We start from the raw sequence: 18,614 nt of genomic DNA, 5'->3' as shown, positions 1-18,614 counted from the left end.
CGCACTCGGACACATTTCTAACCGGCATGCATCTCGCGCTGATCACCGGTGATCGATTCTGCGCAGATTTTGCTCATCTCAAACAAGCCTAATGACTTCGACGTCGCAGCGCTGTCGTCATCTCGCCTCTGGCCCGCCTATATCAGATAACCCGATGTGATTGGTGCAGCTCGGATACAAGGGCATATTTAATGAGCATCATTACTCAACGCCAGAGTAAACTCGCTGAGCAAACTCAACTTGTGCTCTCTCTCGAGAACTCTGGATTAACGTTACCACGGTAGGGATCCGCAAGAACGAGGACCATTTTGACAATGTTGTTGTCTTTTTCCTTTTTTAGTACATCATTGTCGTGTAAATGTTCGTTCCCACAGCTCATGACGTTCATGAGTAAATTGTGTTGTGGAGGAAGTCATAACTATTGAGGTTAAACCTGAAGTGATGTAATGAGTAAACAAGATGGATGAAGTTCGCTTCTCCTGTCTCGTCTGCTTCATTGCTTACTAACTCCTGACAGATACCACAGACTTATTAATTCATTCCGCTGTTTTAGGAAATCATGGCTTCATCCTCAAGGGAACGATTTATTACAATCTGGCCACGATTTACTAAAACAAAAGAAGAAATTATTATATCACGCACACGATTTACTTAAAACGAATGAACGAATTAGTATACATATTTTTCACCCCGCATATCCTTGTGGGGCTCCGTATAGTTATATAAATCAAGAAAGTTTTTTGGTGAGCTATTTCATAAGAGTGGAACATTTTTGAACATTGTTTTTTTTTTTCAACATTGATTGACACAACCAAACAAAGACATAAAAAGGTAATATTCAACTAAATACTGTAAAATTCAATAGTCAATTTGCACTGATCAAACACTAGATGATTTACATATTTTGGTGTAACACCAAAGAGTATAGAAGCCCAAGAGGCGAAACTCTGTTGTGTTATGGGTAACAGTCTGTAGATGGCGCTGCGGAGGCGCGTCCGCCATTATGGACTGAAAGCTGCTGAAATCGTTAGCGCCAGTCAATGGCAAAATCCATTTTAATAGGCGTTTATAGTTCATGTGTGCACTTGCTAGATTGCACATCTTTTTTGTACCTTTCCGCCTGTAATAGGACATTCACAGATTGTTTTTGTTCTTCCCATTGAAACGTTCACTGTGTGCACTTTCACTGAAGATGTTGAAAAAACAAGTTAATATTTTTGTGATATTCTATGTAAAATATTAACTGTCTTTAGAAATGTTCATTTATAATTTTATTTATTTATTTTTCCAAATCATATATATGGTGATGTTCACTAATTTCAAAATCAACATTTGAATAAACATCTTATTACTTATATCTTATTACTGTGTGTCTGCCTATAGCCTATATTATTTCATGAATTTCTGTTAGTCATATAACTAGGAAAATGCATAATAGAACATAAATATTGATAGATTAAAGTTTTGCAGTAATTTTATAATTTTATCTTTGCAAACCGTAAGTGGTAGGCTAATGAAGCCGATTCGGTGGGGGACATACCCTTACTAAAAAGTACTATAGGAATCTTATAGTATTTTGGGACAAAATATTATAGTAATCTTATAGGAATACTATAGTAATTTGGGACATACTACAGAAGTACGATAAGACTACTATATAAATACTGTAGCAGCTTTAAAATATTATAGAGGTATTACAGAAAATCACAGAAGTATGTTATGTTCTGTAATACCTCTATAATATCCTAGAGCCGCTATAGTATTTCTATAGTAGTCTTATAGTACTTCTATAGTAATATTTTGTCCCAAAATACTATTTTCCTAAGGGTAATAATTAGGCCATGCATAACCAACACATAGACGTATATTTTCTGTCATTTAACGTCATTTAACGTCGGTCATCCTCATTAATGTATTTTAAATTGTTTTCATATTGAGATATGACGGCCAGAAAAAATTAAGTTATGTTAAGTTTTTGTTATGTTAAGTTTTTCAGTGCCATTGACTCCCATTATTTTTCGGCGTTTTCCTTCAGTTTTCAGTCCATAATGGCGGCCGCGCCGTCACGTCATGGGGGCAACTGTTGCTATGGAGCGTTCTATTGAGTTTCGCCTCTTGGGCTTCTATACTCTTTGGTAACACAAAGAGCCTGACAGTGAGGTCAGCGCAGGGTAATGTCACCTTAGCAAATGATTGACCGAAATTTGAAATTTGTAGGAGGGGTGATATCCAAACAATGGAGTGTAAGTGGAGACTTTGAGCTATGCATTCTTCCAGGCAGGGGCGTAGCAGCCATTATAAAAGTGGGGGGGACAAAAGCTGTATGTGACCATAGGACGTGACCCAAAGGTGATGTTCATTTTCCTGGCTCAAAACGAGGCGGAGGTGGTAAAATCCTAATAATGTTTAATAATAAGATAATTAAATGTGTATTTTTTTGTAGATCATCATATATCCTAATGTGTTTCCCACATTATTTTTGTTGGTGGAGCTTGGTACCTCTAGGGGGGTCCGGGGGCATGCCCCCCCGGAAGAAAATTTTGTACATTTTAAAGATAAATTCATTAATCTGGTGCACTTTGAGTCACCCGAATCCACTGTTAAAAATAAATAATCCACCCGCAAACCGCCCGATGATATTCTCTGATTTAGATATCTGCATCTGATCATCACATTACAATTATTCAAATTCTGGTATCAAATTATTCAAATTATGGTAACATATCACACTGAAGTAGGCTGATTTAAAATGAACATTTATTTAAAATAAAAGTTCTTCTTTTGGCAAAATTACATTTCCTTATAGCCTAAACAGAGGCTTTACTCCCTTCAAACTTAAATTGTCAATGTTTCATTACATCACTGTTTGAAAACACAATTTTTTTTGTACCTTTTATAAAGGCATTTTCCCCCTAATTTTATGCTCCATCTTTCATTTTAAATTCTTAAATTTGATCAATATATTCAATTAAAATAATAAGACACTAGGCTGTTACCAATCAAATTAAATAATTTACATTGAAAAAATATAACTGTATTAAATTAGATTATTTTAAATATTTTTGAATATACAAATAAGGAATGTTGAAAAGAATGATACTTTATGAAACTAAACCGCCAGTAGGAGGCGGCAGGCGACCGTCTTAATGAGCGAGTCATTGAGTCATTCATTCAAACGATTCGTTCAAACGGCTGATTTATTCAGAATGAGGCAGTTTATGAATGGGTAATTGAATCTTTGACTCAACCGATTTGTTCAAAACGCTGAATCATTCAGTAATGCAACGAGTGTTGCTGTGAGATGCGCGTTCTGCTGTGATCTTTGTTTGGGACTATTTTCGCTGATGAAACAGAGCAAAAACAGTCATTGCGACTAAAATGTAAGTGAGTACATTTTTGAGTACATCAAGTAAAATTATTGTAAGTTAATTTTAACTGTTTGTTTATTGAACTGTTATGAAACCAGTCACGGTTTCAATCTTGATGGCATTCAGGAAAACAGCTGGTCGTGTGTAGCCTAGCTATATATTGTTTCTTAACTAGGCTATATTGTTTCTAAAATGTTATAACTTCACGAGCCTCGACAGCGCACATTAGGCCTATATTATTATCAACTATAGGCTATCAATCGCCACTTACATCAAATGAAATAAAACAGAATCATCCATTCCTCCACACGCATCCATCCATCCATCCACACACGTTTTCGGTGATTGCCTGGTTATTTTTTATTTTTATATTAAAAATTGTTTTAATCAGTGCATTTGTCCGAAAAAAAAAAATGCGGGGGACAGAATCACCGGTTTCTAAAAGTGAGGGGGACGTGTCCCCCCCGTCCCCCCCGGTTGCTACGCCCCTGCTTCCAGGATAATAGCATGTATGGGTTTAAATTGTGGTGGCCATACATGTGCAGGGCGTGATAAGTTGGAGTAGTGGGGGATCCATCCGGGTTATCAGGAAGGTTATCATGGACAGCTGGCTGCCTGTAAACATATGGAAACGACCTATTAACCCATTTCCTCCATTGCAGCTCTCTGTCTGTAATTTTAGACTTTAAAGTGTGCCACTTTATTTTACCCCTCTCTCACTGGAGTATTGCTTCAAACCTTATATTTACATTTGTAATTATGACCTGTAATATGAAATCCCATGTGAAAAAGAAGTGTACTCTAGCACACTTTTATGGAAATAACTTACAAATATATACTTAAGTGTGAACTGAATGTAACGTTTTCGGACACTTAAGTTACAAATAAATGAAAATGTTTTTTAGTCAATTTACAGTATTGAATGCAATAAGTTGAACTTAGTGCATTTTGACCCACTTAAGTAGGACTTAAGAACATATTTTGTAATTTCAAAAATGGTTAAAGTGTACAGGCAAATATAAGTATGGTAAACTGAAATATACTATAATGCCATTTCATTGAAACTTGTATGTCATGTAACCAATTAAAATATACTGAAACATTTGAAATGATGAAGTTGCAATTTAGTACATTTAAAATATGTTAACTTCAAATGTTATATCAAACAACACAGTACAACACATCAAAAACTTGTGTACTTTAAAGTATGACAAAAGATTATAAAAAACAAAGATTTAAAATGTACTTTAAAGTAAAACTTTTCATTTGAAATGCAAACAAAGTGCACTTTTCAAAGTGTACTTAAGTGTGCTAAGAAACAATCTTGAAAGTGTACCTTTTTTAATATACTTAGGATTTGAAGTACACTACAAGTACAATTCAATACAATTAATCATACTTATCCTTAAGGGACTTTCCTGATGAAAAGTGGAAATAAATGGGGAAAGAATTCTGTATCAAAGACACTTTTTATCTTTTTTCTTGCTGCATATATTGCTGTTTAAAGAGGTGTCAGCCTAATCTAAGCCCACTTTGTTCCCATGCCTTCATTTTTCTACTAGAGCGTAGCGCCGCCATTGTCCTTGATTTTGTGGCAACACTCAGGGAGTTCACATGAGGGAACTTGTCTGAGTCTTTGTCACCAACACTTCAAGGTTTCCTGGACTCATCATAAATCATCCTGTTTAAAGGCCAGCTTTATTGTCCTCTCATTGGAGATAAACATAGGTTTATTCACTGTTTAAGAGATCAAATGACGATGTGCCGAAGACATGTGTTGATGCTGGAGGAAAACAGCACGCAGGTGTAGCCAGTGATGTCATTTTAAATGTGCATAGACAGCAGGGAGATTTTCACAGATATTTTTATATTCTCCTGTCTTTGTTTTATGAATGGGAGATGGGGAAAGCAGCTGCTCTTACCTTACTCTTCTGTGCTGTTGCCAACAAGGCTCAGCTGATGAAGACTAAACAAGTCCTGACAAACAGAGGTTAATAGTAAGAAAAAAAATGTTGTCAGAAAAAAAAGTTTTGTGACATTTTATCTTGAGATCTGGTTCAATTCTCTTCTGAATGTTGACTAAATTAACAACGTTCTGCGCTATTCTGAATTAAATTGAGAATGCTTTTAAATTACTTTTAATTTAAATGTAATTTACATTCATAGAGGCAAACAGGATGCAGAATTGCACTTTAAATATTATAAACAAACATTACATGAAAAAAGAGAAACCAAATACAGATCTATTTTTGTATTTTTATATGTTGAATGTTTTACATTAACTAATGTTCTATTTAATAAAACCAAGTATAAATCTCATCAAGTTAGTGTCTTTAAGCATTTTACATTTATTCCAAAATAATAATTAAAAACAGTAACAATTTAAGTAATGCGAACTGATGTCCAGTTCCTTTTTAAAAGTCAACTTATTTTCATCAATCAAGTTCAATAAACACTTGTCACAGACACAAAGATGTACTTTTAATTTCATCAAGATTGCTTACTAAAAAAACCCACAGTTGTCATGTTTTCAGGCCATTTCAAGTTTGATTTTGACGTGACAAAGCGATGGCTGAGTTGTTTACTTACTTTTTAATTAGTCTTCCCATTTTGTTCATTCAAACGCAAAAATAAGAGGCGGGGTTTATCGCATGAACCAATCATATCCAATCACAGCGCGATGGAGGCATTGCCTCCTCTCACGTGACTTTCCCCCATTCATTCTCAATTACCCCCCACCAAATCCAACACAATCTTTAGGGTGTCTGTTAAAACTCTATGGGCTCAGGGGAGGCAAGAGAGGCATGACCTCCCACTGTTTATTTTGTCACATTTTGTAATTTTTGCATTGTTTATTTTTGTAATATGGATTATTTTGTCATCCAGTTTTTGAAGAGGCACTGTCTCCCTTGCCCCCTCGGAGGATAACCCATTCGGTAATGTTAGGCAGTTTTGATTGACTGTATATGCTGTTTAATGTTTAATGATTGCGTTATTTTACATAAGTGTAAGCAATGCTTCTATCACTTGTTTCTACTTTTTCACATGTGTTTTGATCAGGAGATTATGTACTATTTCAGAAAATGCCTAATAACGCCCCCTACTGTATACCATAAAACACTACATGCATTCTACCAGCATGGTGAGAATTCTGGGTCGAGAACAGTTTGTAATGGGCTTTATGCACAGCTGCACCACTTCCTGAAATTCAGGCAGGTCCTTTGTTTCCTGTCTGCCTTTATTGGACAAACTGATTAATCCAGGTGTGCCTGACCACCTGGATTAATCAGTTGGTCCAATAATGGCAGACAGGAAACAAAGGACCTGCCTGAAGTTCAGGAAGTAGTGCAGCTGTGTATAAAGCCCATTGTGCCATGCCGAACCAAGCTGAACCAAGTGGAAATATAACTGGAACCGCTCTTATAACCATTTGGACCGACAGTGGAAAAGCGGCTTTGGACTGCTGGAAATTTCCGTCAAAGGCATGAAGCGTTGTGTCATAAATGATGGAAATTTCTGTTAATGTCGGAGAGTTAATGTCAGAAACATATTTAAAAGAATATTTCACTTAAAATTTTTAAATAAAAGGTTGACAGACACATTACATGGTTTGATTTTGTGTGGAAAAGAGCAGCTTGGACATTCTGCCAAAGACCTTCTTTTGTGTTCCACCAAAGAAAGAAAGTCATACAGGTTTGGAACGACATGATGGCGAGTACATTTTATTTTCATTTTTGGGTGAACTATCACTTTAGCACAACGCAAACAGCCAAAGTCTGACAGAACTAAGCAAGCCACAGCTATTTATAACACATATTTTCAGCATTTTCTCAGCTTCAAGAGAGACTTCTTAGTTTGGGGAGAGATTGTTTTTCTGGTTTTCCAGTGATGCACCCTGGAATGTAAAAATTCACGATTATGAAGTCATGATGCTGAAGTTTTGGAAAATCAAAACTTTTTTTTAATCCAAATGCCGCCAGCAGACACGTTTATTAAAAGTGCTCAGTGTTAAGATAACATAGAGAATAATTGAATAACTAAGGTCACAGATATCTAACAGAGTGTGTGAAGCCCTCGCCCCATCTGACCCAATTCCTGCAATATTCATGTAAACACTGGCCTGAAGTAAAGTCAACACCTCTGAAATGGAGGAAAAGCCAAATGTAATCAAGCCAGATTTGGGAAGGCAGAAATACTGATAGCTCTCATGTTTTTTTCTTAGGAGAAAAACATCAAAACAACTGTATTCCCGATCACCCAAAGTGGCAAGTTTTCTGGAAGTAAATTACCACTAATTTGGTTATTCCTGGTTTAGGCAACATCCTCTTCTCTTTAATGTCAAGCACTTACACTGAAATTAGACTGATCTGAGCAGTTGATAAACATCTAAAAGGATGCCTTTCCACAAAATAATAAAAAGTAAAACCTCAAATCTGCTAAACAAATCCCCAAAGAAGAAAAATACATCCTCTCTGGCAATGTGCTGAAGGACATGTCACCATAAGTAGGAAAAATCAACTTTCAACAGATGCCCGCTTTTCATTTGATGTCTTTGTTGCACGGTCCTCGGTTTGAGGAAATGAGATTAGGGAAAATGTTTGGGGAGTTTGGGGAAAATGGTGTTTGGGGTGTGACGGGGGGTCTGTCCGGCTTCATCGCAGCTGCAAAAGCCGAAAACACACTTTGATTTAAAATCATGTGACAGAATATCAAACAGGGTGAAGGTGCTCTGGGGCTTGGTGACTAAAGGCTGTATGAATGTTGTTGTGGAACATATCTCTGGTTTTCATCAAAACAGGGAACACCTGAAACTGGACCATGAAAACCATCTGATATAAGTTCAGAAAAATGGAAGTGTGTCAAACAGGATAATAATTAGGACATATGAACCAGATATGCCCTTACTATCAGCAAAAAAGAGTATTAATTCAAAAGATTGGAGGCCCATATGGTTCTGCTTACCAGGAATCTGCTTGGACTGTAATATTTAATAAACATGCCAAGATATACAGCTCTCAAGTCATTTATAAACATTTTGCTCCCTGAGATGTTAGAATCTCAGGAGAATGACGGTCTTATAGAGTAATAAACTGCTTTGTTGTTCCCACTGGGCGATGTGAGGTTTGGAGGGAGATTTAAGATGACATGAACTACAGTCCTACCTAGAGTCTGCCAACAAGAAATGTGAGATAAACAAGGTCAAATTACAATGTAATTTGGTCAAAACAATGTAGTATTATTTGAGAAAATCCTGTAAAAAGTAGTTCTAAAATTCCAAAAATACGGTTGACACTGTTGCACTCTTTTACTCAATTAATAATTGCACTCAATTATTGTCTTATTATTATAAAAGCTATTTAAAGACCTCATATTAATTGAGAAACCTTGCATTATTTGTACTTAAAAATTCAATATGAATGTTCCCCTATATATGAATTTTAACATTTTTTCCGCAAACTTTAATTAAAACTATTAAGAAAATTAACTAAGCTTGTAGAAAATTGTTCCGTAACAAAAATCTTCATGGAGATTTGGTGTTCATATGTTTTGCATCGTAGCTGACACTGTATTGATCAGCATTAAGTTTTATATGTTTTGATTTTAAGGGGTCTAAGGGGTGACTGTGCAGGTTGAAACAAGAAAGGTGATACTGATCTCTCTGTATCTTGCTCCCCCTCTGACCTATTTTCCATTTACTCTCTGTGATTATTAAGTACAATTCTCCTCTGAAATAATAGAATCAGACCTGCATCATGCATCACATTTTGATTTTTAATTATAGATTCATAGTTTTTGAATCAGTGAATCATTGTTAGTGACATTACAGTGAAGCAAAACCAACATCTATAGAATTTTTTTAATATACGTCACTTCCGCAATCTGAATGATTAACCTCTCAAACTTTCATATGGCCACATCTGCAGCAAACAAAGGAATGAAAATAAGCAGAAATAAAGAACATATGTTATTCATTTGAGACTATATTACTCACCTTCGGTTACGGTTCAGATTATATCAAAACACAAGAATGATTCAGACAGCTGAACACCTGTATAGAATTCTGAGCGAAATTCAATATTGTCAACTGTGAAATCATAACAACTTAGTATTGCCTAATCACTGTGACCTTCTGGCTTTTAAAAATGACCCTGTTCACACTTTAGTTTCCATTAGGGAAATACTCCTCCTCTGCATATTTAATCTTCAAATAGATGATGTAATATCAGATCACTGTTAAAACATTCCACTCTCTCAGAGCTGTTTCTCACGACAGGAATGCTTCTGTACCCCCGTGTGAGTCTTTACGAAGCAATGCCGCACACCCATGAAGCTCCAAAGCAGCATGAAATGTTCCACTACAACGCTTTTCAAAGTCAGACTTACATAACAATATGAAATACAGAGCTTCGAATCTGGAGAGATAGATGTCTGAAGAATCCAAGACCAACAAGACATTGTAAAAATCACATTGTAGGTTCCCAAGTAAACATACATTTGTCCAACTTTTCCTTTATTCTTATACATCCTATCTATGTGTGGCTCCAAAAGACAACCAGATGTATTTGTGCACAGTCTTCAGGGAGACATTTCAGAGATGTGTTCCCATCATGGAACTGTATAGTAACTGATTACATCTGGATTACGTAATCCGATTCCAAAAATTAAGTACTTGTAATTTTAAAATTACTTGTAATCAGGGTTACTTTTTATCGATTACATGATTACGTTATTCACACACAATGGCAGTAAAACCATTCTATTTTATTGATTGTTTGTTATCACTGAAGTGCATTAAACATTATATTACATCAGGGTTTTCCTAACTGGGGTTTGTGAGTTTAATGAAAAGCAAAAAAAATAAAAAATAAGTAAATCATAAAAATGCTAAATAAATATTTTTTTAAATAAAAAATGTGTTTGAAAGAAAAATACTTCCAAAGACAGCAATACATGATTAAATGACTTACTGAGTGATAATTAAAATAATAAATATTGTGTCAGGAGTTTTTTGGATATGCAATGCTGATAAATGATTTCTGTAAATCCAGTGGTCAAATGCTTTGTAGCCTCTCAATTTTCCTTATCCACACTTCCAAGTATCCGGTCTGTGTATGTAATTTCACAAAACTAGAAGACTTTCTGAATGTATAAAAGCAATATGTTTTTTAGAAAGGAAAATCTAAAACATGAAAAAGAATAATTAGGGAGAAAAGATATATATATTTTCTCTTTGTATATTTATATCAATGTGGTACAATATTGTCCTATTCAATTCATTGAGAGATACGAGGTCAAAAGTAATCTAAAAGAAATCAAAAAGATTACATTAGATTAAATTACCTAAATTGTGTAATGGTACGTTACTACAATTTCTGTCATGTAATTTGGAATCAGTAATGGATTGTATGTTATTACTGATTGTAGTTAATTATAAATTATTTATTTACAGTCAATTTAACGAAAATGTAACACCAGATAGTAGTTGAGAAAATCCTGTAAAAAATAGTTCTTGTAGACAGGTAATTTGTCTGCTTATTACAAAAGCATTTTTTGAGACCTGATATTAATTCAGAAACTGGTTATTTGTACTTAGTCTCTTCACTGCTGTTGTCATTTTTAGAGTTGTGGTTTTGTTGTAACAGTTGTTTTGGAAACTTTGCGTGGGGTCGTGAGCTAAAAAACATAATCTTTACAGTAAAAAGCCAAATTTTGTGTAATGGTTGACTGCATAACAAAGGTTTCATGCAAGCTAGTTGCAAGTATATAATCATATTCAACAGGCATTACAAATCCAGGGAACCTGAGGCTTTCATGCTCTTCATTTGGTTTTACAATGAAACTGCATTTGGAGACCTCAGTATTGTCCAGGCCTGTCTGAGGTAATTACCCATTCTTAGCTTCATCTTCTAGCCCAGGGCGATCTCTAACCACTCGACTGTGCCTGTCACCCAACCAATGTCCTCACCTGTTCTTTACCAAAACAACTGAGAACGAGAACGGCTTCGGATGTCAGCAGCAGTGTCAAAAAAACAACCTTATCTGCCATTAAAGATATAATTAGGCTGTGATAAACATTGCAAAAAAGTGACAAATTACAGCATTGTTTATTTTCACAGAACAATGGGACGCTTCATTTATTGCTGCATTACTTTTCTAACTTTCCCTCCCACGTCTGAACTAAGGAGCGGCTGAGAAAGCCTTTCATTGTGACCCTGAAAACTGTAGTGTGTGGGTGCATCTGAATTCCACCCTTTTCTAAGAAAAGTTGGACATATTTTTACAATTCAGTATTGAATAATGAAATATGAGCAATTTAGCTATGCACAACTTAGAAAAAGATAGGTTTAAATAACCATGACTGATGTTTATGCTGAGAGCAATTTGTTGATTATAGTAAATCAAATGTCTTTAATATGCCAAAATATGTTTGTATATGAGAAGACATTTTTCAGTTTCATGTTTCTTGGGTATTTTCTTTCTGTAAAATGTTGGCTTTACAAAATCTTGTCTAAAAGTTCAAATAGGTTTAAAAAGCCCTGAAGTTTTAAGCATATTGAAAAAGGGTACTTATATATAGCCAAGCTGAATATATTTTTTTTGGACACTTAAAATGTATTATAGCTTAAATTTATATTAAATGCAGTTAGACAAATTTTAAAGTGTTTTTTGACCCACTTAAGTAGGACTTTGTACATCTTTAGCCTATATGTAATTTCATTAATCCATTGTTTTTGAAATGTGGTTAAAGAAGTGTATGTATATATGACCATTTCTATTGAAACTTGTATGTCATGTATTTAAAAATATTTGTAATTACACATTTGTAATGATACTGTTGCAATTTAGTACTTTTAATAGTGTATATAGCTACTTTAAATATTATATTGAATAACACACTAAAGTTATACAATTTTTCAAGTACTTTACATGTACTTTAGTATGCTAATCAACTAATCAAAATACTTCTATAAAACTTGACAAACGATTATTGAAGCAATCATTTAAAATGCACTTTAAAGTGAAAAGTATACTTTTTAAAGCGTGTAGGGGGGGGGGATAAGGCAAAATACATGTAGAAAAAAGTCAGAACAGTTCTGTGCAAAGTTTAGTGGATGTAGATTGACCTCAAACCCAAGTTTGTACAATAACAGTATGCTAGCTTTAGTGAGGATTCCTCAAGCAATGAAGCAATCTTATTCATTGGTATATGATTGCATATTTTCCAACTTCTCCCACTATCTCTCCCTCTCTCTCTCTACACACGCACACAAAGGTTTCTCCGGAGTCTTTCCCCTCCCTTCATCTGGCAGTCCGTCACCCCTCCTCCTCCAGCTGCTAATGGTCTGCTCATTCTCCTCAGTGAGAGCACAGCACTCTTCACAACCAGCCTCCTTCTCTCACATACACTCGTGTATGAAACTTTTCCGGCAGTATGTTCAAAACTGGATATACCCCGAGCAGCACAGGTTTCTGGAACATTTGAACAATTTGAGCACTCAGTTGAGGAGAAGGAATATCAACCAGCATTAAGGTATGAGGTGTGCTTGAATGAGCCACTGAGGAGGGGTTTTTCCTCTTGACACCGAAAGCTACTGAAGTTTTGCACATCAACAATGAGTCTTAAGAAGAGGAAACCAAGCATGGTGTTCAGCTGGCACAAGTCTTTTGCTATCCTTGCTCCTTGGAGGAAAGGTAAGTTGTGTGACTCAATATGCGATCTTTTGCTTTGAATGCATTGCTTCACCCAGTTGGCTCCATGCAACACCTGGATTTGCAGCACAGGTAGTAATTTGTCTGGCTGAGGTGTTGGAGGATATTTAGAAACCTGTAATTTGAACTCTGCGTTGTTGTCTGCTTGGTTGAACATGTGTTATCTTCAAAGAAACATTCATCTAACTATCATCAGATGAGTTCCACAGGTAGTTGGGCTGATGTCATTTCAATTAAGTTAACTCTAAAAGCTGAGCTCATATAGAAAACCCACAAGCTTTAGCCACAGACTTTATTATATATACAGTGTTGTTTTCAACTGCAGTTGTAAGTGTTGCTTTGGTGTTAACTAGAAAAACATGTGGCAAAACAAGGGGCAGATTTGTGTTTAATTAGTAAGAAATTCAAATCAAACATCAGCTTAATGAGAAACAATTTATAAGCCATTTGTTTTGTTTTAGTGTAAATCACAGAAGCATTTTGTCTAGACTTTATATTGCGATTGTTCAATAGGGTTCTTGTTTCAGATGCCTTTCTACACATCATATCACCAGAATGTTGAAACAGTTTATGAACATATAGCAAAACCTAAAATATCAGTTATATAAAAATTGAAATAGAGAAATGAATTGAATACATAATCTGTTTCTAGTAACTGTAAAAATAATTATATGATCAATAAGTTATGACAACATATGTTTTTACATTGCTTTAACTCATCAAAATAAGTTAAGCAATTTTCAACTTTTTTTATAGGTTATACAAGATTCAACTCAGTTAAGGCAGCAACTTTTTTAAGTCTATCATCCATCTATTGGTTTCTGGACTTATAAAGCATCAGTACATTTGTGTTTTAAAAGAACTTGAGAATAAAGAGTTTTGTGTAACTTAAAAAAGTTATAATAAAACCTTTATGGTTGTAATTGGAACCTTGCAAAACAGATATCAATGGGATTGTCTCTCATGTGAATGTTTATGTCTTATACAGACTAAATTAGTTTAAAAAGCAGCTGTGATTCTCAATATATGACAGGTTAGATGATCAGTGTTACCATAGAGGAGGACAGTGAGGTAGACAGGTGTTTCAACCTCAAGCAAAACTCACATAAGAAACAGAGTGATATCAGATGTGAATGTTTTATTGGTGACAGATTCTTGAGAGGGGCTCTTCTCCTCTACTTGAGTTATATTATACGTGACTCATAACTGCAACCAGGCACAGAGTCAAATTCTTCATGCGTAGGATCAGCCAGTGTGTGAAATCACAGACACACATGACTCAGTCAGGTAATACGGATATGAAGCTGTCCTGAAGGGACAAGACGAGAGATGTCACCATTATTGTAGTGACATTCAGATTACTTGTACCCTGTGGTCATAAATGGAAAACTGTAAGTAGAAAATCAAATTTGACTCTCTCTCAAAAAAAGGGGATGGGGGAGAAGAGTGGGGTGAGTTTGCCTGAAGGCTTGACTGATGTTACTGCTCCCGCACATTCTTGCCTTATCCTAATGCTGTTAGATAATGAAAGACTGGGCCGTTCAGCTCACATTGATAATGTGCTTCTGGAAAGACTCCTTAGGGTCAAAACCATTGCCTTGGGGGAGCACGGGGAAAATGTTCTGGCATTGTGATGAGAGAGACAGAGAAGTGTGAGGCACTAAAGGTCTGCTGACTTTAGATTAGGAAGAAGGGAGAAAAGGTGTAGGGCTGTATTTCACACCTCATCAAACCTGACATCTGGCCTCTGTCACCTCCTTCAGCAAGGAGCAATTCAGACAGAAAAGTCAATGGATTACAACTTTATTTACAATCTGGGAATCGTGAATGTGCGTTTTGCCCATAAGAAATTCACCTCAATTGGGTGACACTGGGTGTTTTTGGGTGGTTGTTTTTTTAATGTTTTGCCCCTTGGGAAAAAGAAGTGCACTTGATTGTACTGAATTGCACTTGTAGTGTACTTCAAATCTTAAAAGTATATATTTTAAAAAGCTATACTTGCAGATAATGAAAAGGCAACTTAAGTGTACTTAAGAGTACTGTATGTTTCATGACTGTTTCTTAGCACACGTCAGTACACTTGCTCTAATGTCAAATTAAAAGTTTCTCTTTATTAAATCATTGTTTTAATAATCTTTTTCCAAGTTTTAAAGAAGTACACTTATATTGATGTTTTGACTAACATACTAAAGCACTTGTGCATACTCGATTATAATTTTACATTTGAACTAAAATGCAACTTCATTATTGTTCATCATTACAATTTAAATATATGACATACAAGTTTCAAATTAATGTATATTTTTACCATAAATTCTTGTCAGAACATACTTCAAAGACAATATAGTAATTCTAAAGTTACATATAAAGATGAACTTAAAGGGTTAGCCTAATTCACCCAAAAATGAAAATTCTGTCAGTAATTACTCACCCTCATGTCGTTACAAACCCATAAGACTTTTGTTCATCTTTGGAATACAAATCTTCAAATTTTCTGAAGACTCGACCGCTTTATATGATGAACAGAACAAAACTCATTGGTTGCAGAAGCTCAAACGTTCTGCGTAACACGAGAATGAACCTCATTGGTTCTCTCACGTCAAGCGAACCTGTTTGAGCTTCCGTTTACCATATCTGATGTGTGAGATGATGAATGTTTTTATGTAAATAAAAGCCTAAATTCAATTTGTTCATCATATTAAGCGATTGTGTCTCTTCAGAAAATTTGGAATAACCTCTCAATTCATATGGATTAGTTTTACGATCCCTTTATGAACTTTTTGAAATGGAGGGACAGAAATATCTCAGACTTCATTTAAAATATCTCCATTTGTATGAAACGACATGAAGGTGAGTAAATGATGCAGATCTTCAGTTTCCATTCAACCACTCTAATTTAGCACAAAGGGTGAAAAAGAGGTTAAATGTTTAATATAAAAAATTTGAAATAGTAATACTGATACAAGTCTTAAAAATGTGTATTTATTAAAAATAATATATAGGTTCCTGTGTTATGGCTTGTAAGGCCAGAACTTCAATGCTATGATAAAACAGTCCATATATGGATTCTAGCAAACCGATTATTAGCTCACGTGCTCTCGGGGTCATTCAGTCTGGCCACCCATGTGCTAACAGGGTTCTGACATTCTCCTGGCTGTAAAAATAGAAGACCTGCCCTGGCCTGCCTCTGACCTCTCCACCCATAATCACAATGGATGTGTCTACAGACAAGACCGTCCCACTATACTTATCCCACTGCATCCCCTAACAATACTGTCAAGTAGCTGAAACTCATTTAGAAAAACACTGCACTTCAATTCAACAAAAGCTGTGTTTTTTTATGCTAAGAACTATTTTTGGTTTACAAATGAAGATTCCTAAACAGAGCTCACCTACCACATTCAGCATGCTAAGTTTTAAGGCTTTACTCATGAAAGTAGACAAAATTTATGTATCCAAGACCATTTATCAGTCATGAGCAGTAAATCAGAGTATGTAATATTTATGGCAATGAACACACTTATAATTATGATAAAATAGGGTGTCTGTCTGCATATGGCTTCAGTTGCACGTCATGTCAGACGTGATGATGTAAAAAGAGCTGATGAACCGGTTCAGAGAAATGAATCAGACTTCACCTCACTGTCAAGAGTGCATAGCTGTATATCATCGTACTGACTGATGATACTAATAATGTCAGTTAAACTGAGTGTAGCTCTAATGTTGTGTTAGTAAAGCAGAACTCACAAACATAGCAGTGTTAAATGTGCTAAACATGAGTGGGTGAGGCCAGATGGAGTAAACATGTTCTTGTCGAAGCTTATGAATTCTTCACATTTCATCCCTGTGAATGTTTCTATCGAGGGCCTTTAATGACTCTCACATTCTTCATCTCAAATGAATAGCAGCAACTTTTGGTTATTGAAGCAGACTTTTCCTCTCTCTTTCAGAACAGATAATTGACACAATATGTTTTGAGTAGTTATGTCTCGCAGAAATTCTTCAAATTAAACATTTATTAGACTTTGCCTTAAAACATCACTGACCTATAATATCCATCTGGAACATATCAGTATTTTTACCTTCACACACTTTACACTGGAGCAGATGATTCTAGGATTCTTGAACGTGAACAGAGTATTTTATCAGCTCAAAAATGTGAGGAACTTGCCAGTTGTACACAGTGAAAAACATTCTCCGCTGACCTAGAAGAAAAACACTACTGCAGGTGGCATGTGACTAACAGTGCTGCTTTAAAAGAGAGAAAAGAAATCAGTGAATAAGAAAATATGCACAAAGCAACCTCAAAAGATTATGGAGGCCCATTTCCGCCACACAAGGAAAAGAAATCATGCTTTGGTAAATAATAATTATGACATAAAAAGCCGAAACTATAACATACTATGTCATAATTTTGAGTTTAAAAATGAAATTATAGCATAAAAAGTCTAAACTATGAGATACTAAGTCATCATTTTGAGATAAAAAGTTGAAATTACAACATACTCTCATATTTGTGAGATAAAAGATAAAATTATGGCATAAAAGTCTTACATACTTAGTCAAAATTATAAATGAGATACTGAGTTATAATTATAAATAAGAGATAAAAGTTAAAATTATAACTATAACATAAGTCAAAATTTAGATAAAACATAATTTTTACATAGATGAAAACTCAACTTTTCATGTTATTTTTCTCAACTTCCACTTAGTACGCATAATTTTGACTTTATATCTCACAAATATGACAGCATATTGTAATTTCGAATTTTTTATCTCATAATGACTTATAGTTTAGACTTTTTATGCCATAATTTAATTTTTAAGCACAAAATTATGACAAAGTATCATGATGGACTAAGCAGTATTTTGTCTAATGTGGCATCCAAAGAAGACTGACAAAAACTGTCTGCAAAATGATGTGTCGATATTCCTATAGTGTTGTACCTGCCTTTCACTCCTGAAATAATCCCCCATCAGATTTTTGCAGCCTCCCGAGTGATAAGGACCAGAAATATGTGGGGTTTGATTCCCGCCAACACTATCATTGACCTGTTTTTATTTTCAATGCATTATACTCTGCAGAATGAAGGACCTTAGCATTACTTACATTCCTGGCTGCCAGGGGCTAGCGAGGGCTTTTTGATCTCTCTTTACAAGCGGCCACGTCTGAGCGATGTTAATTGAAAACCGAGGGGGATTTAGATGCTGACTACTTGCCCCTACTGAGTGGCATCAAAAATGTCCCACCATCAGCAGTTCTGTAGTCTCAGCTGGAGAGCACGGGTGTATGAAAGACTGACCCAATGGGTCGGTCTAATTGACCTGTAGAAGTAAATTAGCTAAAATATTATTCAGGGCCTCACACAGAGAACTCCAATTACTGTATGCTTGGGTTTCATGTCGGGACTGCTTGTAGGTAATTATCGGACAATATACTGTTTTTTTCAGTCTCTTATGTTTCATATTTGTATAGCATGGTGCAGAGTGGCCCACTACTGTAAACTCTGATTAGACTAAAATGCTGCTGTA

General features: G+C 35.3%; 1 protein-coding gene across 2 annotated transcripts in view; it reads left to right on the top strand.

Moving 5' to 3' along the window:
• The first annotated feature begins 213 nt into the window (after positions 1-213).
• The window catches only part of LOC308682181 (uncharacterized protein), a 38,655-nt gene continuing 20,254 nt past the window's right edge, over positions 214-18,614 (top strand). The window contains exon 1 of one of the 2 annotated variants that reach the window (XM_081351695.1): positions 214-280. Coding sequence is in view for 1 of the 2 variants with exons in the window: in XM_081351694.1 (XP_081207820.1) it covers positions 12,983-13,061 (79 nt within the window). In the remaining variant the exon portion in view is untranslated. Of the gene's footprint in view, positions 281-12,634; positions 13,062-18,614 lie in introns of those variants that run through there. The other variant, XM_081351694.1, reaches the window with a different exon arrangement.

The sequence above is a fragment of the Scardinius erythrophthalmus genome (genome assembly GCF_964197995.2).
Source record: "Scardinius erythrophthalmus genome assembly, chromosome: 21".
NCBI lineage: Eukaryota > Metazoa > Chordata > Actinopteri > Cypriniformes > Leuciscidae > Scardinius > Scardinius erythrophthalmus.
The sequence above is the reverse complement of the archived record's forward strand: the minus strand, read 5'-3'. Positions and strand labels throughout refer to the sequence as shown.